Source organism: Sphaerulina musiva (genome assembly GCF_000320565.1).
Source record: "Sphaerulina musiva SO2202 unplaced genomic scaffold SEPMUscaffold_2, whole genome shotgun sequence".
NCBI lineage: Eukaryota > Fungi > Ascomycota > Dothideomycetes > Mycosphaerellales > Mycosphaerellaceae > Sphaerulina > Sphaerulina musiva.
This window is the reverse complement of record NW_016017384.1, coordinates 3,372,114-3,392,841: the sequence shown is the minus strand read 5'-3', so window position 1 is coordinate 3,392,841 and position 20,728 is coordinate 3,372,114. Positions and strand designations below refer to the sequence as shown.

The window sequence follows — 20,728 nt, the reverse complement described above, 5'->3', positions numbered from 1 at the left end:
CTTGATGCCGACTCATTGCCGAGCTGATCGTATACCCCCGCAACGTCGTGTGGCCGGTAGAATGATTATCCTTCGCATTTCGCCGACCATCTTATCGTCGACATTCCCCATGGACTGGAACCCATCGAAGACTTTCCTCACTCACTGAGCGCACTATAGCCACCACACTCCGTCGAACTGTACACCATGGCTCCCGCCAGAGTCTCCCCTCCGCCATTCACTGGCCTCACAGACCAACAGAAACAGGACTGGTCGAACAATGGCTACCTCCTCATCCCCGACGCGCTCTCTCCCGAGCAAGTCACCCAACTCCTCTCGGAATCGCAGCGCCTTCTGAACGAATTCGACCTCTCCAACCACCCCATGACCCGCTTCTCCACGGGCGAGAAATCCTCTCACGTAGGCGACGACTACTTCCTCACATCCGGCGACCAAATCCGGTTCTTCTTCGAAGAAGAAGCCTTCTCAGCCACCACTGGCCAACTCACCAAACCCAAAGAGAAAGCCATTAACAAAATCGGTCACTACCTTCACGAACTTAACCCTTCCTTCAAATCCATCTCGATCAATTCCACCAACGCAGCCATCGCGAGGGACTTGGCCTTTCACGATCCGAGAGTGTTGCAGAGCATGGTGATTTGCAAACAACCCGAGATTGGAGGCGCGGTGCCGAGTCATCAGGATAGCGTGTTTCTGTACACGGATCCGCCTTCGGCAGTGGGGTTCTGGTATGCTTTGGAGGATTGTACAGTGGAGAATGGATGTCTGAGCTTTGCGCCGGGGTCACATCGGAGAGCGGCCATACGGAAGAGATTTGTGAGGCGGGAGGATGGGAAAGGGACGGAGTTTGTGGAAAATGACAAGAGGAAGTGGCCGGAAGGGTTGAAGGGGGTGCAGGAAGGCTCCTCGGTGGAGGAAGAGAAAGAGGAAGAGTTTGTGTTGGGGGAGGTGAAGGCGGGAACGTTGGTGTTGATTCATGGGAATATTTTGCACAAGAGTGAACGGAACTTGAGTCAGAAGGGGAGGATGATTTACACGTTTCATGTGATTGAGGGTGAGCATGAATACGATCAAAGGAATTGGTTACAGCCTCCGGAAGAAGGGTTTACAGCACTGAATAAGGCAACGTCGAGATGAACGTCGCAGACCTCCAGTTACGACCTACCAGAACAAGCGGCCCCGTAAGCCTACTTATTATACATGTCTCCATTGGCCTTCTACCACTTTCACCACGCCCAAATCCAAAGGGCAGCTCGGTCTCTGAGCCATCAAGTCAACAACTATGTTGCATCAACCTCTAGCTTATATGACCTGTTGAGAACATATTTTTCCCATCCAGCCGAAGCAAAGAATTGCCGCCATCTTCCTCTCATATTCAACTCCTCCTCATCGGTAGTCATGAAACAGGAGACAAGAACCTGGTCTACGGAACAGTCGACCCATGATTTCCTGAAACCAACTGCGGTAATAAAACATATCACATACAGAGAAAGAAGGCACCTCTCCGCCTTGAAAGTCCAGCATATGCAAAAAGCACGCATGAACTTTCCGTCAACGCCAAAAAAGAAAAGAAAAATCGCTCCAATTCGTCCCAGCGTGCTAAAGTAAGACAGCTTCACAGATGCTCTTCTATATCTCTCAAGAAAATCAATTCCCGATCGCGAAACAAGAGCCCTCGCTACAATGTTTAATACGGCAGCAACAGCAACAGCAGCAGCAGCAGCAGCAGCAGCAGCAGCAGCAGCAGCAGTTAGGTAGCTAGAGACCACTGCTCTTCTCACCGCCGTCCCTCTCAACCCATCAAAATCGATTTCCGGCCACGCGGCTCTCACCACGCCGTCTGAAGCGAATAGGAGAAATATCATCATCATCATCATCATCCCGTCGCAATTGTTCCTCAGGTATTGTTGTAATTCCTACCTTGCAAAATCAGGAAGAGGACAAGAACAATATTTCGCTCGGAACTGAACGTAGCCATCAAAAAAATTCTATCAAAAAGCCGAAAGAGTTAGTCCTTGCCGACGGAGAGGCGGAAGGAAGGAAGTAGGAGGTAGTAGTGTATGTATATGCGACGATTCGGTCCCTTGGATTCTTCTCTCGTACGTGGAAGGTCCTTTGTGTAAGTGTGTATATAAAAGAGGGGAGTGTACCTGTCGTCTACTATCTGATTAGTAAGGTATGAGAACGATACCTACATGCCGTGGTACCTGTAGGCCTTTACCTAAGGAGCGAGGAATTCACAAACATGCCATATCCTAGTTCCATCAGACCAGGACAAGGAAGAGGCAAACAACAAAGTTCATAGGGGTCCATCATCTCGGCAATTCAATTCCAACAGTTCGTACTCAGGTTACACTGTAATAAAATGAACAAAATTACCTTGGTAGCCTGAACACGAATCATCCGGTGCCACAAGATATACCTAGGTATATCTACACACATACATCACAACCCATTTGTTGCAAGTAAGATTTTTCTTCCTGGAGAAACTTCACACACATTCACATCGAAGTGAAAGAAAATCAACTCGCACCACCAGTACCGACACTCTGGTCGTGCAAATGCATATGCAGACTCCATGTCCCTGTGACAGATACCAGCTCCGACAATAGTCAGATCAATTCCAGTTTCGGCAACACACTTTCTCCTGGTAATCGTTCACCGAGTCGCTGGCAGAGGCCGTTGGAGCCATGGAGGGTTTCGCACCACGCTCGAAGTCCTCCGTACGGATAATGAGAGCTGACACCGACAAGAGTATTGACACAGCGGGAGTGCGATGCAAGGTTCAGAACTGGCTGCCTGAAGCTTCTGTCAAATGCCATCGCGTTTGCAATACAACTCCATCACGTCGTCCGTCGACGCTAGCAACCACAGCGCGGCGCGGCGCTAGCGTCGTACCATGAGGTTGTACCACGAAGCACAGTAACAGCATCGACGAAACGACATTTGTAGTAGGTCGTGGCTGGATATGTTGTGCAATCTTGTTCGGCTCCACTAGCCGGGCAAAGATTCACGTGGCATGCCCTTGCATGCACGTGAGTATGATCGGCACCGAGTCGGAGTCGAAACATGCATATATTTGGGTCTCTGGCGGTCCCGTTCGATGGAGAGGCAGTTTCGTTCCTTTTGGATAATGTCCAACTTCCTGAACGTCCTCATCACTGCTGAGCAAGTTCCGCTGCAAGACGATCAAACTCGACCCAATCAATAGCAGTCAGATCCAGCCCTCCAAGAACAGGATCAGGCCAATTCTTATAGAAGGGCTGGTCAAACGCGTCTGGAGGTGGCATTTCTTGTATCATATCCGATACAGGAAGCACGCGCGTACGTGCTTGCGACTCATACGATGTGGCCGATGGAGTATCGTCATGGGTCACATTGCCAGTCTCGGGTGCCGCAACGACTTCAGCAGTGGACATCATGGGCAGTCTCTGGTCACTATTCGACGGAGGAGGTTGCTGGCTAGGCATTTCTTGCTGTTGTTTGGCGGCATTGAGCAAAGAATGGATCCCATCAATCAGCATGCTTCTTTTGGGGCCGAGCTCCAGACTGGGGATAATAATATCAAAAACCTTCCGGATCAGCGTCCAGGCTCTCGACGCGCCATTTCCCGAGCGACGCAGTCTGGTCTGCCGAAGGAGAGTGACCAGCGCGTACCACTGGAAATGCGCTTGCCAATGCCACCTCCACAGCTGAACAGAGGGCTCACACCACAAGTTCAATTGAATCTGCAAGAGGTCCATGCTGAGGATGAAAGCGTTCTCGGAGAAGCCATCTGCATTCTCCCATTCCTTGTCGATGTCCACGATGGGAATCTTTGAGATCAGGCGCAATTTTGTTGCGAAGGTCTTTGCGGTGTTGATGCTGAGCCATTGCAGCGGAACCGTGGGGTCGCATGGCTCCAAGATTTCTTCATTATATCGCTGTTCGATATGGTGCATAGTTTCAAGCTTCTCTGACGTAGGCATACTGGCATCGTGCAGCCTATGCCACGTGCCAGAAGGCCCAGTAATGCTTTGGAGGCTTCTCGCAACAGTAATACTCAGCACGCGTGCCTGGAGGTAAATTGCTTCCGAAGGCCCTCGGCGAGAGTCTGGGAGGCGAGTCATAGTCGGAAAGAGGTCGCTATCGTTCAAATTGGAGGGTGGTCTGGCGTCAAAATTGCTGCCCATGAGATCGCCATCTTGCCCCACCACTTCCGCCATCCGGCCATCAAAATAAACCAGACCCCACCAGAGACGTCTTCGCATCTCCGTATCGAATGGGGACAATCCGAGAGATGTGCCGTCACGTGCGAGACCGAGGGTGCCCGCGACGCGAATGGCGATTCCGAGGAGTGACCACGCCAGCTGAACCTCGCCCAAGCTTCGCAGAGCAGTGAGGTAGTATATCAAAGCCTGCAAAACCATGATGTCGGTGGTCGTGATGAAGTCCGCTGCCGATAAGGCTGTCTCTGTGGCTTGCCTGTGCTTCTCAAGCAAGCTGTTTCGAGACTCACCCAGAGAATCACCGCATTGCTCATTGGTGAGAGAAACAATGCTGATGAGGTGAATGGCGCACACAAGCGCTTGATCGTTCGGGGGGAGCACAGCATGTCCAATCTGGCCAAGCAGTATGCTCTGGATGGTAGGTATATGTGATATTTTCATAACGGGATCCACATTGGACTGGAAAGTTTGCCAGAGAAAGACGACCTGGCTTGCAGGTGCTTGAGGGCGCCCACTACTGCCGTCATTCCCTTGGTTCCCGAAGATGAAGCTGCTGCGTGTGCTGTTTCTTTTTTGGCCGTCATCTTCACGGACTCCATGAACTCCCGGACTAGGTTTGGGATCCTCCGGAGTGACACCAGGACTGCCATTAGAGGCATGAGGGTCCGAAGAAATGGCATCCCAGAGGTGATTATTCACATATCGAAAGCCGTTTCCCTCAGAGACGAGCCGGGCAGTGCCTGCACCCGATGCCGTGCCATGCGAACCCGTGGACTCTGGTGAAGGAAGATCAGTCACAGACCTTCTCCGTAACACGCCTACCGTGCCCGTAGGAGTAGCCCGCTCCGCATTGAACGCCGATGAAGCCTTGGGAGCCGGTTCTCGTATTGCATTCTGATGACCAGTATTGCGCCGCTTGCGCTTTCCATGCGTGCCCTGTCGAACATATCAGTCAGCAGCTCGTGCCCGAGGTCTCCCTCCTATATCTCATGAAGCAGAGAGGCAAGTACAGCAGCCACGCACCGGTGCCGGGAAGACACATTCCAGTCCAGATTTGGTACCTGTGGAGATTCCGAACATATCAGTTTTGCGTGTTCCAGCCGAGGGAGACGAGCCGCATGCTCGGGTGGGTTGTGTGGTCTTACAAGCAGCACATGGGTACACGCGATTACATTTCACTTTTCGCCTCTGGCACACGGAGCAGGAGGGAGTGTGATTATCTCGCTTCGGCGTCGAGTCCATGGTCCAGCGGATGCGTAAGCTTATGGGATAGCAGGATAGCAGGATGAGGCTACGAGAGTCCTAGGCCATCTTGTTGGTCTTCTGTCACGCGCGCGCCTCTAGCAAAGCCATGCTCGGCCCATATCGTACACGTGCAATAGTTTCGCCAGTTGGACGTGCACAGGGTACAATAGGTGGTCACTTGTTGTCACTTGGGAGGCAAGTGAGGTATCCGACGGGTAAGGTATGGATGGGTATCGGCTGCGATGAACGTCAACCTCTCCACTTCGGTAATCGATCCCGTTTTGTCCAATCGTGGCGCATCGGCATATGCCGCCGGCAGGGTAAACCGTTCTAGAACGACATCTGATCGGAACGGAGACTCACTCAACGGCCCGATCCAGAACCCTCTTCCCTTCACATCGCCACCGCTTCCATATACCTATGTATGCAAAGAGAAAGAGGCTATTGAAGAGGCTATTCACAGACGCTGAATTGCTGAGAGCGAGTGCACCTGCTCCCGCTCCCGCTCCCAACCTGGAAGACCATTATACTTCAAGCCAGCTCCAGCTTCGCCAAGCGAGCCTTGGCATTCCGCTCCCTGTCCGCCGCGTTCCTCTTCAGTCTCTTCGCATTCTCCTCTTCTTTCCCATACTCCTCATCGACCATCTTCAGCCTGTGTTCACACTCGAGAACCTTCCTCTGGCCCAGCTTATGGGCCTTCTCCAGGTCGAGCAAGATGGCCCAGATGCCTCGCACATCTCCATGCTCCACAAACACTCCGTCCAGCCATTGGTAGATGTCGTCGAGACACTCGCAGAAGGCTTGCACAGCGGCGTCGGCTTGCTCTTCTGCTGCGCTGTCGGCAGCGTCTTTCAACAGGAAGGCAGCGAAGATGAAGGGGGACTTCTTGCCGTTGTTCTTCATATGAGCTTCAAAGTGATCGTTGGCTTTCTTGATAAAGCCTCTGCCTGCAAGCTGTTAGTACTGATGTCTATGATCGGGTGTACCCGAATTCTTATACCTCTGATGCCGCGGGCCTCTGCATAGGTAGGCTCCATCGCATAGTCAAAGTAGCTTTTTGAGAGTCGGCAACCGGTTTTGATTGCGTCCACCTTGATGCCTCTGTAAGTCAATCATTAGTACAGAGTGGAGTGTGCAATGACTGTGGGTTGCGGACTGACCTCATCTTCACCGCGTACATTTCGGCAGCATTGTCGCATTTGTTCGTAAGTTGCTGGACTTGTGTCTCCACAAAGACTCGGAACTGACCCTCTCGATCTGCCAGCCGCTTCGACGCTCCTCTTTCGGTGCTGCTGAGCTGGATAATGTCGCGGAGCTCGGCCTTGAGGAAGGACTCCAATGTCTTGGTCGATTCGACCTTAGTGGCTGCGAAGGAGTTCCAGCTGCGGAGAATGATATCGCCCAGTTTGCCAGCGAATTTCTCATTCCACCTCTGAGCCTTCTGTCTTTGCGTCGCAAAGTCGCCATCTTTTGCGATAAAAGCTTTCAGGCTCATAGCATGCCACTCGCGTAGACCCTCGACTACCTTGACAGCGGCTATGGCAAGCCTCTGCCTTTTGTCTTCAATGCCCCTTATGAAACACTCGGAGCTCCCGTCGTCCGTAGCTTCCATATAGCTCTGCTGTGCCTGTATACCGAGATTGTGCTTCTTCTTGATATGTTCAAGCACTGCATAACAGTCTGCGAGGTCTTTGGGGGCAGCGGCAACGCCCACTCCCTCGAGGACGCGGCTTACTTCTCCGGTGATATAATGCCGTACGCTGGTGACGATGCCAGGAGAAGCTTGACGCAGAATGTGCTGTCTGAGTCCTGGAATCCCCGTGTCTGCCAAAGGCAACAAAGCGCCAGATACTGTCTCCAATCTTTTGTGGGCCAAGTAGTGTCTGCTGGATGCGAAAAAGACATCGACATGATACGCTGCAGAGATATCTCGCTTGAGCTGGGAATGTATTTGGGTGCGAAGCCACGCGTTGCGAATTTCGACAACCCGCGTACGTCTATCACGCTGGATGTCAGAAAGCTTGCGTTGAGACACGAAGAGCTCGTTCTGTACTTCAGGGAGGCGGGCCTGGCGCTGCGCTACGTCTTCCTGCGAGACTTTTAGCCGCTTATTGTCAGGCAACGTCTGGAATCCAAGGCCTATAATCTCAGTCCATTCTTGCAAAGTGTTCTTGTACGTCTCCACATGTTCAGATGTGTCTTTCTCTGAGGCCCGAAGGTCATCGATCTCGCCCATCTCGAACCCATCTTTTCGAATTTTGTCCATATCAGTGAAGTCATCACACTTCTCATCCACTTTGGTGCATATAATAGAACACGGGTGTGTAGCCGCGAATCGTGATATGCTTCGCCAAATGGCAGGATCGGTACATATGCGGTTAGGGTCAGATACGATCCAAACCTCATCGCAGTCTGCTACTCGTCCGGTGGATGCCTTGCCCCGGAGATCATTTGTGTCGCCCGCGCCCGGCCAGTCCACTAGTGTAACGTAGCTAAGGATGCGAATGCCGCGAAGGCCTACCCGAATAGTGTCGACTAGTGGCCAGAAAGAGGTCCTTCTGGTGTCTGGATATGCGTATATATCGAGCTGGGCACGCAGCTCTTGCTGGGTACTGGTTTCGAACTTGAGGACAGGAATGCGATCATCGAGATCACTCAGATCATCACCCTCCTGTCCTGGGGTTGGCAATACATCTCGACACCAGGTTACCCAAGGACCGATAATATTATCAATGTGCTCAAATCTCAGGGCCTTGAGAGTTTGCTTCGCTTTCAAGTCGGTAGAGAAGGCGTCGTGCGAACGGAACAATGAACACAACGCGTCCAACGCAGTCTGTGCTGACTGCCGGGCGTCTTGCCTATCGTCCTCCGTCCAGTCTGACTTATTCTCCTCGAAATGGAAGTCATAGTAGTCATGCCACATGGACGTGAGTCGCTGGCGTATAGTCTTGATCGAGAAGTACTGAATGTGAGCTGCGAAGTCGAGAATCTGGTCGGCAAAGGGCGCTTCGTGGGATGTGGGTATCGTAGTGCATCCTGTAGCGATGTCTGCCTTCGCGAAACCTACCAGGCCCATCAGACAATTCATAAGGGTACTCTTGCCTGCCCCAGATTTCCCAATAACGTTGATGCGTCTCTTGCGGGAAGCGGGACAAGTAGCTGCTCGTTTGAGCTGCTTGACAAGATGCTTGAAGATCGCATGCTGATGATGCTGTTCAGGTATCGCTTTTAGCAGGTCGGTAGTGAGCTCATTGAGGCTATCCAAAACCAACTGAAATTTGGAATCGTAAGCGGGGGCTCTGATGGAAAGGCCTTCCACTTCATCCCTGTCGAATAGGATCTTGCTGTAGGTGCCGGAAGGCGGGTCTTCCGATTTGATGGACTGATTGAGTCCATCGATCAGGTCCAAGAGAGGTATCTTGGCGCCATCGGATGCTCTTTTGCTCATTGCGGAGTAGCGTGGAGTGCAGGCGAGGTAGAGGTACCGCCCACGCTTCGTGTGTTGTTTCGGGTGCGAACAAATAGTATAAAGTTGGAGGCCGCAGCAGTCAAGTGGTGGGTAGCCTGAAGATGCAAAAGGTTGGGGTAGACAGGGTACCGGTCAGCGAAGAAGACGAAAGAGTGGTTACAGCAGGTACGTAGAAAGTGAGAACGGGGCGATGTATTCGTCCGAGTAAGTGCGCAGCATTGAGGTTTTGAAGTGAGGACAGCAACCTTGGATTGAGAGGTTTGCCCATCACTAACTACTGGTCAGTCCACTTTCAGGTGCTACATCAGCTAATATGGGGCATTCTTCACGGCCTGAATGAACCTCGCCTCACAACTGGTGCCGTTGCCCTTCCACGAAATCTAGACAGTTCCCAGTCAGCATACCACTACATCACGACCATCGACTACCAGCAGTATCAACTCACAACCTGCTGATCATGCGCGCCTAAACACACGGTCCAGCCAGTACACTGCCCATTGACAGCCAACAAATACCCATCTTCCAGGCTCAAGTTGCTTCGCTCTTCTGGAGTTGGGTCAAAGGCCAGTTCTTGACCATCTTCCACCTCCGTGCTCTCGTAGTCGTACTCCCCATTGCCGTGGGGGCCATAGGCAATGGTATGCAGGGCATTGTCCTTGATGGTGAACTGGGGCAGACTGCCATAGCCGGGAGCAATCAGCCGAAGCTGGTACAGATCGCTGCTCGAGGAGTCGGCATCGAAGAGGGAAGTCGCATTGACGCTGGGGAGGGCGGACGTATTGCCTGCAGCATAGCGGGAAGTGGTGGTGACGAGGAAGAAGCTGGTGAGGTTCTGTGCCGTTGGCAGAGCTGCGGAGAGAACTGCTGCTGCCGCCAAGCTGGCGATGGCGTGGGAGGTACGCATAATCAGTAGAATCGAGGTATTGGTTCTGGGAGGGTTTGCGGTATGATCGAGTGTAGGTGGTACCTCGCAGTCAGTCTCGTCTCCAAAGGATACATGTACCTACCTCCTGCCTTACTGCTTAGACGGGAAGAGCTCTTCTGATGCGCTTTTCTTCATCTTGTGTTTCACGACATCGGACGCGCCAGTTCCCTCCGGTACCAAATAACACCGTGACTGCAGGTGGTGAGTCGTTGCACACTGCAAATCACTGTTTGGTGATGTCAGTGCTCGCGCAGGGCAGGTGTACCGTCGTAGAGGTACATGTAAGGTGCAGGAGGTAAGGGACGAATGATGTCGGGACATAGAGTGTTGATGCCTTAGGCATTAATATTCCTCCCTCCATATTTCTACAGTAAGGTGCCTAGGAGGTACATGTACATCCTCCATGCATACCTGATGAACACTGTACATGAACTCTATATATCTATACAGCTTACGCAGGTGTGTAAGCAACACGAATATGCTCTCCAAGATTCAATTCGGAACTGTCCAACCGGTTTCCGGAAAGTGCGGCATGTGGCTCGATGTCGCCAGGCATGCTTTCGTCAAAGACTCCATCCCATCTATCGCTTCAAAACATCCTGTACTCTTCATTGTATATGTCGACCTCACAAGAATAAGGTAGAAATAGTCAGACTTCAAGCAATCCTGCAGAATCCCAGCAGCTCCTCCGGGCGGGAAGTGGTCCACATCGCGATCTGTCTTCTCATGTCGTTTTGGATTTGCCATAGATGAGCTTCCCGTGATTCTTCGAGTCGTTCCAGGTCATCTAGCAGAACTTTGCGGGAGTTGTGTGCCCAAGGTGGTAGCTCTTTGGACAACCATAGCTCCAGTTCTTTCATCTCCTCTTTCAAATAATCGCATGTAGAACGCAGCCTTAGAGACTCCATCTGGAACCATTCCCAAGGCAAGTATGGAAAAATTGGGAAATTTGCGTACTCCTGAGGATATAAAAGTTTGATTTCATTCTCGGCCTCCTTCCACGCTTGCTGCAGTATCTTCCTTCGTTGTGCACGATGCCTGGGATGGCTATGATCATCGGCCCAAGCGCGCTCAAGCTCAAACCTCAAGTGTTCGACTTCAAGCAGGAGTACATCCTGGGGCGTGAGACAGTCGCCTAGCGGGCAAAGATGTCTAGCTTCTGCTTGTGCGCGTTCCAGATCCTGAAGATTCCGAGCTTGACTTCGTTTCATCTTCCATAGCTCAAAACCAGCGAGCCACAGCTCATCTGGAGTGGTGCCCGACGTGATTCGCTCCAACGCAGTCGTGATCTCACGCTCTGCGAGATCAACCCATAGCTGATACTTGTCGACCTGTTGCAATGGCTCATTAAGCTGGTACTTGGCACGCTCTCGGGCTCGATGACGTGCGAGATACAACTCAAACGCTTCACCGTCAAACCTGTCAGGCCATCCGGCTTTCTGGTAGAGGGTTTTCAGAATTTCATGGTCCCAGCCATCGACCCCATTGTCGACATCGTCTCCCGGGATGAGCTCGAGGTTACGGTACCATTGTACCATGTCTCGGAGCACATCCGCTGCGGGTCGGCCTGGGATATGGTCGATGGAATTGCGGTTGCTGGACGTGCGCCATGGAGTGTGGAGATCTTGCAAGGCCAAATCTCGACTTTGATCGTCCAGCTGGTCAATCACCTTGATGACATCTGCGGAAGTCGTCAGGCTCGTTTGTGGGGGAGAAGGGTCTTCTAGTCACTCACCGAGCTTTGAATCATAGATGATGATAGCGCCATGATTGCCCAGGCCTGTGAGTGGTGTCGCCCAGGGCGCCATGTACGGTAAATTCTGGTCTAAAGGATCCTCAGCCAAGCAATCAGGACCACAGTCCTCCCAAGCAGAGTAGAATGGGTCTCGAGCTCGCCGCAGCAGTTCAGGGTCACGGAAGTCAGTAAAGAGGCCTCCGAATGCAAATCCCTGCTGGCCTGCCTCGGACGTGTTGACGTAGGGCAGAATCTGGTAGAGGTAGATGATGGGGACGGCTATGTCTTGCTGCTGACAGAGGTCGATGTCGATGGCATGCGGTCCCGTCTCGATGCCTGCAGGATCCAAGTAGCGCATATCTGCGAGCGTGTGGTACACTTCCAAGAGCAAGTCTGCCACTGTGTGCAATCGCCGTCGCTGGGCTGTGCTCACGTGCTCCCCGAGTGGTGTGCGACTGATTGCTGCTGCTGCCGTGCCTTGTTCGAACTCTACTGGGTCTTGCCGCCATGGTTTTCGATGTGCTGATACGAAGACAGCATGATGATAGAACGACGGCAGTGTCAGAAGAGCCCGAACTACATGTAATAGTAATCTCATAGTGCCCGTCTCCGCTCTGTTCTCTGCCTTCTCTGGCGCAGCGAAATGAGAATAATGCGAGTCGCCTCAGCGTCGGCGGGCTTGCACTACGGACACACTCGTAGATGGCAGCATGGTGGAGACATCCGGACAGACGAAGGAGCGTACCAGTGCCCTTGATGTCAACAGATCATTGTTGATTACTTCCGACGTGAGCAAGGGAGATGAGTAGATGCAAGCGGTTGCTCTGGAGGAAAAGGCCACCTCACAATGTTACTGGACAGGGGGACGATGGTCGTTTAGTTTGAAGTCTCGACTCTCCATTAATAGTTCTGTTGACCTGGCATCCTGGAGAGTGAAGAAGACCCCAGCATCCCAGAGACGAAAAGTGGGGAAGGGAAAGTTTACCCCGTCACTCGCATCTCTGATTCTCTTCGTAGTCTACACGATTTGGCGAGGAGGAGAGAGAGAGAGAGAGGAAATGCGCGAGTAAGAGAAAGGGAGACAGAGAGGAAAAGCAAGAGAGGGAAAAACAACAGGACACCACCAGAATGGCGGCCAACGTGCAAGTGAAGCAGAGCGGCATCGAGTCCGCTGGCCGAGGTCTGTTCGCGAAGAAAGACTTCCAGCCTGGCGACATCGTGTTGGCTCTGAACCGTCCCTTTGTCGCCGAGCTCGACCAGGATCGACTGCGAGACACTTGTGCGTGGTGTCTGCAGCGCGGAGCCAGCGCAGAAGACCGAGCCAAGGCCACATCGCTCGGCCTGCCCATCGCTGGCATCGAGACCAAGGCATGTACAGGCTGCAAGCGTGTTCGCTACTGCTCCAAGACGTGCCAGACGCGTGCTTGGAAACGAGAACACAAGTATGAGTGCAAAGTGCTCGCGCCCGCAGAGCGACCAGATCTGCCGCATGGCGTCCGAGCAGTAGTCAAGCTGCTCGGCCGCTTGAAGGCTGATCCGGAAGGCAAGGATCAACTGCTGCTCGACATTGTGCAATTCAGGCCAGCCTCAGATCCGAAGGCTCTCGAGGATATCCAGCGCCAAGATGCTCAGCGCTTCGAAGACTTCAGCATGCTCGCATATGGCGCCTGGAAGTACGCAGGTGAGCCGATGCTTGGTGACATGGACTCCAACGCCATCTCCAAAGCCTTCTTCTTCAACATCATGAGTAATACTCTCCAGCTCAGCAGTGCCTTGGACGACACGAAACTTGGTATCGCGTTTGACCCTATCTTGTGTAGCGCCAACCATTCTTGCGAACCTAATACGGCCGTGATCTTCAATCAGCCCCAACTCATCCTTCGCGCGCAAACGAAGATCAAGAAGGACGAAGAGATTTTCATGAAATACGTCGACATTACGAATCCTTTCTCCGTGCGACAAGCCGAACTCAGACAGTCCTACTTCTTCGGTTGTCGTTGTACAAAGTGCAGGAAGGGAGCAATACATGTCGAGGATAAGTTCCTCAAGTCCACTGACACCTATGGAGATGACACAAGCCCCACTGTTCGCGTTGATGCCAGGCTCATGAAGGTAGCAGATGGGCTAGTTCAGCGACACCAAAGTCAGCTGACCAGCTTTTGGGTGCCTGCCAACTCTGAAGTCGCGCAGCGAAGGCTGGCGGCTATACAGGCCGAAGCTTTCGCCACAAGCGGCATCACTTTCGACCACAACAAGGCCAACGAATCTGCCAGTGAAGACGAGGTCAAGGACGCCCTCAAGTTAACCATCAATAGTGGCATGTGGCACATCACTCGCCAGCCTGTCCCTCATCTTTTGAGACAATTGCTCGTTCTGTACGTGTCTCAGGCACGAACATACCAAGCGTGGCGTGTGGGAATCAAGATGTACTTTGAAGTCTCGCCCTTCCTCCCTGGCCAGCTCGAGAGGTTCTACCCAGATCGCGTGATCGATACATTCATGCTGGCCACCATTACCAATCAACTCTGCAACCCGAACATCCAGCACCATCGGGAACTGTTTGCCGAGAGCATGAAAACCGGGTTGGACCTCCGAGTGGTGTATATGATGTTTCTGATTGAGGCACGAGAGAACCTCGACTTCTCGTACGGCAAAGACTCTCCATTCGGCAGAGTGGTGGAAAGCATGTATCAACAGACAATGGCCAATAGCGATATCTTGCTCAAGGATGCAAAGGATATGATTGAGGAGGTCTGGCCGAAGCTGGAGGCCGTAGCCAAGAGCATCGATGTGCTGAAGCTGTGAGGTAGGTCGATCACGTGCACATGTTTACAGTCGTGTCCATACGCTGTACTCCAAAAGTTCTTGTGTTTCCATCAGTCAGTGGGTGTATGGACTCATATAATGTAATACAACACGACCTTTATGCACTTGATGGTACAGTACGAGCACGGTCGTGCATAAAAGAGCCGATTGGATGTTCGAAGCGAGCCTCGCTTCCGTATAATACGGCATGTTTCAGATGTATGGCATAGTCTCTCTGGATGAGACACACCGAAGCGCCAATGGATTTCAGATTTACACCTTCTGCATTGGACAAGGTCACAAAACGATAGAAACCTTTCGCTTCCAACACGTCCAGATGAAGGCGCTGTTCGTCTCCCAGGACTCTACCTAAGAGAACCCACTTGGGACGTATCGAATCCTCGCGAATGCACTCACCGACGAACCTGTGCTATTGAACATGAGCTGGTGCGCTTGACATACAGCCCGATCGTCATTCGCAGACCTGCGAACATGCGCTGCTCAAACCAAAGAACGGTAGACGTCGTATACCCACGCATCTCTGTACGTCGTCTGCAGATGAGTCCCTTCTCAGCACCCTTCTGCCCGGCCAATAATTCCCCGTCGGTCAGTATTTTCCCGTCTGCCACACGCTGGCGCGTGTATATGCGAGACATGAACCACACCCATTACCCTCCTACCTCAGCGGGAAAGAAGACGACAACAAGGACCAGGAGACATGGCCTACATACAAAAAGGGCTCCTGGATCCCCCTACTCACGTTTAAGCTTCACTCAAGCATCAACCCCAACTCAAACACCCTTTGATCCCTTTCACTTCACCATTCAGTCCTTTTCTACCAGCTAGCTCTGTGAGCTACCTACCTTTTTCTCATCCACACGACGACGACACTCATTCAGCCCATCCCAAGAGAAACAAATCAACGCCCAATCGTTCCCAAAGCCAACCCCACAGCTTTTCCCTCTCTCCCAAGATGAAATATCTCGCAGCATGCCTCACCATCCTGGAGCTGGTGTCTGCTCACGGCTACTTCGAAGCTCCACTTGGCCGCAAGCCAGGAAATGCCTTTAGTGCTGCATGTGGCGCGCAAGCCAACAGCATGATGTCCTCGGACATTAATGGAAATATCCAAGGATTGCAAAACCTGGTGGCTTCGCAGAGTGATTACGATCCGACCAAGTGTGATTTTTGGACGTGCAAGGTATGTTGAAATCATCATCAAACAAAAAGAAAAAAAAAGAAAAAAAAAACAGGTAATAATTGAAATCAAAACTTTTCAGGGCATGAAATTCGAAGACAACACCGATTCCGTCCAAACCTACACCGCAGGCCAACAAGTTCCCCTCTACTTCAACATCCGCGCCCCTCACTCCGGATACGCCAACGTCTCCATCATCGACACCACCTCCAACTCCATGATTGCCGCAAACTTATCCGCTTGGGATGAATATGCTCTGACTTCGATCCCTGCCAAGACGGAATGGACTGTATGTTTCCTCCTCCTTCCCATCTACTTCCTCCATCTACTTACTTACATTTTTTTTCTTCAACAGAACTTCACAATCACCATCCCCTCAGACATCGGAACCCAATGCTCAACGGCAGGAAAATGTGCAATTCAAATGCATTGGAATGCCCCTCCTCCCGTCGATCAGACATATCAGAGTTGTATTGATTTTACTGTTGGTGCGAGCGGCGGCAGCAATGCCTCATCGAAGAAGCGAAATGTCGCAAAGAGTTTTGCTGCTTAGAAGGATGGGATGGTAAATAATCTACCTACCTTACCTGAGAAGATGAGATGAGATGAGATGAGGCGGGTGAGACGGACGAGTGAGGGAGATAAGCATGGATGGAAGAGACAGAGAGAGCAAGAGAAAGAGGAGAAGGAGAAAATTTCCTTTCAGAAGATCCAGACACGTTGACTGTTCACTTTTCAGGTACCTTAGTCTTCATCTTCTTTTCAAGAATTCGTTTTAGGTATATGTACGTCGCTACCTTACCTACCTAAGATACCTACCTACCTACCCTCAACCGAGTACCTACATATGCATATACATATACAACAGAAAATCTACAGGTATAGATTGGAAGAACATATTATTCTTATACCCGCAACTCGATAAATTACAGTCTCTTACTCAGACCTAACCTACTTGTACCTATAGGACCTACTTGTACCTACCTACCTACCTACCTACCTACATTAGCTCTACCTCCTAGCTCCATCTCCATCTCTACCTCCTGCGTTCTTAGCTCTAGCGCGCACGCTAACAATAAACGCACGGCCCTTTTTCCACATGAATATTACCTACTTAGGCTATAAAAGCGGACATTACTAAGGTAGAGACTTGACAGCCTTCTTCCCTCCCGTCGGCATTCCATATATTGAACTGTGTAGTGTGTACTAAGCTAAGGCACTGTTATCTTTTATCTTTACAACGACGAGTAGGAAGTCAGTCAGTCAGTCTATCCGGAACATGTAGGTCATTGCGAATTCGATTCTTGAGTACCTAATGGTAGCTGATTGGCTTCTGCTAGGTCACTCTTCGCTTGCTACTAACCCCCATGAAGCATATACTCAGACTATAGGTATCAAGAAGTGCTTTCACAGCTGTCAAGAAAGCTAGTCAGGAGATCAATATCTTATGCTAGCTTCAAGCGTACTGGCTACTCTGTAAAACGATCGACTGCTATGATAAAACGTCTGTCAAAACTGCCTTTTCTGCATACCTTGATCAAGGAATGAATGACCACAATACTCTGTGAACCTGACCCCTCGAAACATCCAAACATCTAAACATCCATGCAATTTCATAGCTTTTTGCTTATCCATTGAATCGTGTTGAAACCCTCTTTCGTGTTGCATAAAGACTCCATCCTTGATTTCAGATATCGTGCCTGTGCCTGCAATTTCGACAGTACAGGAAGCAGTGGCGATCATCAGGCGGAGGCCTGTCTGCTGCAATATAACCCCCAAAATAGTTGCCGCAATTATGGCAGTTGACTGTATGTAGGGCAACGTGCAACATTTCCAGTCGGGCCCTGTCTCTGGATGCTATCGTTGCTCTGAGGCTTTCAATCAGCTGAGTAGCAGCTTTCGCCTCCTCCTTCAGTGGCCCAAGCACGTCTTCAAGAGACTCGATTTTAGCCCGCTTTGTAGCTTCGGAAGATTCTGCAGTCTTTTGTAATACAGGCAAAACGTCAGCTACGAAGTGGCAAAGCTCCTTACCCTCTGATATAGCAGTCATGAAGTGCTTGTCCTGGAAGAGGAATTTGGCACGTGCTACAGTCTCTCGGATAATGCTCTGACGTAGGCAGTCCTTGCGTGCTGCTGTGCTCTTCCAGGTAGCCAGCACCAGGTGTATGAACTCAGCGTGCTCAACTTTGCTTAGACAATTCATGATATTCTGGTGGGCGAGGGTTCTCAGAGGTGGCACATCGTAGTAGTCGCCGATCGCGTACACATCGATGTGGGCCAAGACGAGGCTGGTCTTGGGGTCCAGCGAAAGTTCAGCCGGCTGGGAAGCTGTTTCCTTCTTGCTGGGACCATCAGCATCTTCGGAGGCTGCGGTGGCTTCGGCAGCTGCGGTGGCTTCGGCGGCTGCGGTGGCTTCGGCGGCTGCGGCATCTCCGGCGGTAGTGCTGTTGCTTGACTGGACACCATGTTCGACGTCGATAGAGGTGGTGGTGGTGATGCCCGTACCTTCGGTGGCTGCGGCATCTCCGGCGGTAGTGCTGTCGCTTGACTGGACACCATGTTCGACGTCGATAGAGGTGGTGGTGGTGGTGCCCGCACCTTCGGCGGCTGCGGCATCTCCGGCGGTAGTATTGTTACTCGACTGAACACCATGTTCGACGTCGAAAGAGGTGGCGGTAGTGGTGCCCGTACCTTCGGCGGCTGCGGCATCTCCGGCGGTAGTGCTGTTACTCGACTGGACACCATGTTCGACGTCGATAGAGGTGGTGGTGGTGGTGCCCGTACCTTCGGCGGCTGCGGCATCTCCGGCGGTAGTATTGTTACTCGACTGAACACCGTGTTCGACGTCGACAGAAGTGGTGGTGGCGGTGGTGGCGGTGTCCGTACCAGCAACCGGAAGAGTATAGGTATGGGTATACATGAATTGCAGCATCATATCCAGAGTCTCTGCGCAGAAGGTTGTATGATCGATAATGCCACTCTTGGCTTCCTGATTTCACGCATCAATCGCCATAATATCGAAAAAAAATTCGCCGCTGGGCACTACCTCCTTACCCTGAACTGTCCATCGCATTCTTTGGTCAAGGTTTTCGACATGGTGCAGACAATGGCACGGTGCAGTTTGAAGATACGGCCGTCACACCGAATCTCCAGGTCGGAATACTTTGGATTCTTGCGGAGCATGGCGAATTGCTTATTGGTCCAGGCAATTTCACGGCCGGCGCTCATGGTAACTTGTGATATGTCGTAAAAAGAGAGGTGAGTGATGTATGTGTTTGTTTTGAATTGGAGCGAAGTGTTTTCCAATTTGAGCAGTGCTCGCAGTCTTCTTATAAAACAGTGATGGTAAGAGGGGAGCGCGAACGGGGAGAACTTGAGCAAGAAACAGGCAAGGTAGGTAAGGTGGTTCTGGCACGACGGGACCACCAGGTTAGACGCCAGACGTGACTGCCGTCGTCTCTGGATGCGGAAGAGAAGGGTAGACCCTCTATACAACGTCAAGCAGCAGGCAGTATACAGGTACCTACCTAGTACTGCATCAATTCGTCTTCTACACAACCGTCAGTTCCACATAGCGACAGATTGTCTACCTACTACAGCACCTTCCGCCTGCTACGACCTGCAATTCTCGAGGGCAGTGCCTGTCTTGTCATGTAATGTCGAGCCAGCAAGGTCGATAATACATACAGGCGGTGCTCGCCCATATATACATGAATTTCCCGGGTTGAAAGTCGCCATGTACAATGCCGTTCTATTATACCACATCCACAGCCTTCGCAGCATCTACGACGATCTGCAAGCGCTGTCTCTGATCGATATTTGCTGCTGCAGGGTCGTCGATCCGGGCTTGGAGGCTGTCAGTGGAAAGGTATAGTGAAGTCAAGCGTTCTGGTATGCTTGAAGGGCGAATGCAGCTGGAGAAGTCGTTGATGCTGTGGAAGAGTTCGGTAAATACCTATCGAATTCCCGACGAAGTTCACGACTGGTTCACTCGGGGTCAGGGTAATTGGGGTGTTTCGATTTGGCTACCTACCAGGTACTTGTGTGCTTTCGTGTTGATGCTCAACTCGTGCTGCACTGCCCCCCTCTAGCCTACAGCGGGTGGTATGAATGAATTCATGTTGTATACCTCCAGTGTTGTATACATACGTGTAGTCACTCCATTTCACTCCCGTCATGTAACGTTCGTTCACACCGTTCGTAAAGATCATTTCGGCCTCTGAGGTAGACAAGAATTCTCCGTGTTGGGGGTGTTCGTGTGCCACCTCTTCCAAGGGGAGGTTTGTTCGGACGTTGCTCCGACAGCGCCAAGACATTCGACCAGGGTAGACAGGTACCTCAGGCAGGTACATTAGGCAGACAGACAGACCGACAGGGATTCCGGCAAGTGTCAACTGTCACAATGAGGTTTGTATTCCAGTATCCATTGTCTCCACAATTGACCAGCGAAGCACACCTCCAACTTCTCCATACAGTATACACTGACTGCGGCACAGAAGAACCAGGGCCCACCCACACCTACTGCGCAAGTGCCAGCCTTGCAACGCCCAACCCAACGCCACCGATACAATCCAGCAGGGGTCTAAGCGCCGCCTACAGCTTGCGGCACAGAATAGATTGCGGCACAGAAGACATAGATTGCGGCACAGAGAATATTGAATCCCAGGACACCGGTACCGACACCTTCTTAGTTCCGGGGGGAAGAGAGGCCTCCGACTTCACCTGGGGCCTTTTCCACCCCAACAAACCTTTTTTACTGTGCCGCTCGTGATGTCGCGTCAGTATCGGGTTTTCCGTCAGCCAGTCACAACCCAACCAACCAAACCCCCCCAAGAACTATAGGACTAAAGTCTCCACACACACGCGACGAGCCAGCCACGTTGACGTGAGTGAGTGAGTGAGTGAGTGAGTGAGTGACTGACTGACTGACATTTTTTTTCCTTTGCTACGCCGCTGCGTTGCTGCTGCTGCTGCTACTGCTGCGCAATCAGCTCAGCTCTCCCGCTTCCCGCTCGGACCTCTTTTGCTTACCTTACCTACTTGCTTGCCTGATCACTCTCCTCTGCCGACTCTCCCCAAAAAGCCCAACTCTTGGCTCGATCCAATCTGTCGGTGTGAGTGCGTGCGTGAGTGTGACGTGCCC

General features: G+C 51.7%; 9 protein-coding genes across 9 annotated transcripts; 4 read left to right on the top strand and 5 right to left on the bottom strand.

Annotated features, from left to right (window-relative positions):
* Positions 1-164: 164 nt before the first annotated feature.
* SEPMUDRAFT_147764 (phytanoyl-CoA dioxygenase) lies at positions 165-1,373 on the top strand. Its single transcript, XM_016904513.1, has one exon. The coding sequence runs from the start codon at positions 187-189 to the stop codon at positions 1,135-1,137; it is 951 nt and encodes a 316-aa protein (XP_016764223.1). The 5' UTR covers positions 165-186; the 3' UTR covers positions 1,138-1,373.
* A 1,006-nt stretch (positions 1,374-2,379) lies between these two features.
* Positions 2,380-6,402, bottom strand: SEPMUDRAFT_147762 (uncharacterized protein). The gene is made up of 3 exons (XM_016904512.1): positions 5,354-6,402; positions 5,232-5,269; positions 2,380-5,144 (listed from the first exon to the last, which is right to left on the bottom strand). Exons 1-3 carry the CDS (start codon positions 5,448-5,450, stop codon positions 3,159-3,161), a joined length of 2,121 nt encoding a protein of 706 aa, XP_016764222.1. The 5' UTR covers positions 5,451-6,402; the 3' UTR covers positions 2,380-3,158.
* SEPMUDRAFT_115151 (uncharacterized protein) lies at positions 5,985-8,901 on the bottom strand (the record flags this gene model as incomplete). The annotated part of the gene is made up of 3 exons (XM_016901134.1): positions 5,985-6,400; positions 6,454-6,554; positions 6,614-8,901. The coding sequence occupies 3 exons, from the start codon at positions 8,899-8,901 to the stop codon at positions 5,985-5,987; spliced, it is 2,805 nt and encodes a 934-aa protein (XP_016764221.1).
* Positions 8,902-9,145: 244 nt separating this feature from the next.
* SEPMUDRAFT_147761 (uncharacterized protein) lies at positions 9,146-9,842 on the bottom strand. Its single transcript, XM_016904511.1, has 2 exons — positions 9,368-9,842; positions 9,146-9,302 (listed from the first exon to the last, which is right to left on the bottom strand). Exons 1-2 carry the CDS (start codon positions 9,824-9,826, stop codon positions 9,231-9,233), a joined length of 531 nt encoding a protein of 176 aa, XP_016764220.1. The 5' UTR covers positions 9,827-9,842; the 3' UTR covers positions 9,146-9,230.
* Positions 9,843-10,498: 656 nt separating this feature from the next.
* Positions 10,499-12,180, bottom strand: SEPMUDRAFT_61651 (uncharacterized protein; the record flags this gene model as incomplete). Its single annotated transcript, XM_016909572.1, has 2 exons — positions 10,499-11,528; positions 11,583-12,180. The coding sequence occupies 2 exons, from the start codon at positions 12,178-12,180 to the stop codon at positions 10,504-10,506; spliced, it is 1,623 nt and encodes a 540-aa protein (XP_016764219.1). The 3' UTR covers positions 10,499-10,503.
* A 528-nt stretch (positions 12,181-12,708) lies between these two features.
* SEPMUDRAFT_147760 (SET domain-containing protein) lies at positions 12,709-14,503 on the top strand (the record flags this gene model as incomplete). Its single annotated transcript, XM_016904510.1, has 1 exon — positions 12,709-14,503. A coding segment is annotated over one exon (1,679 nt), but the record flags the coding sequence as incomplete, so codon positions are not given.
* Positions 14,504-14,749: 246 nt separating this feature from the next.
* On the top strand, positions 14,750-16,490 carry SEPMUDRAFT_147759 (uncharacterized protein). The gene is made up of 3 exons (XM_016904509.1): positions 14,750-15,588; positions 15,668-15,874; positions 15,941-16,490. Exons 1-3 carry the CDS (start codon positions 15,361-15,363, stop codon positions 16,136-16,138), a joined length of 633 nt encoding a protein of 210 aa, XP_016764217.1. The 5' UTR covers positions 14,750-15,360; the 3' UTR covers positions 16,139-16,490.
* Positions 16,491-17,272: 782 nt separating this feature from the next.
* SEPMUDRAFT_131640 (uncharacterized protein) lies at positions 17,273-18,813 on the bottom strand (the record flags this gene model as incomplete). The annotated part of the gene is made up of 2 exons (XM_016902439.1): positions 17,273-18,574; positions 18,640-18,813. 2 exons carry the CDS (start codon positions 18,811-18,813, stop codon positions 17,273-17,275), a joined length of 1,476 nt encoding a protein of 491 aa, XP_016764216.1.
* Positions 18,814-18,928: 115 nt separating this feature from the next.
* On the top strand, positions 18,929-19,779 carry SEPMUDRAFT_124195 (uncharacterized protein). Its single transcript, XM_016901894.1, has 3 exons — positions 18,929-19,135; positions 19,188-19,431; positions 19,619-19,779. The coding sequence occupies exons 2-3, from the start codon at positions 19,322-19,324 to the stop codon at positions 19,674-19,676; spliced, it is 168 nt and encodes a 55-aa protein (XP_016764215.1). The 5' UTR covers positions 18,929-19,135; positions 19,188-19,321; the 3' UTR covers positions 19,677-19,779.
* The last annotated feature ends 949 nt before the right edge of the window (positions 19,780-20,728 follow it).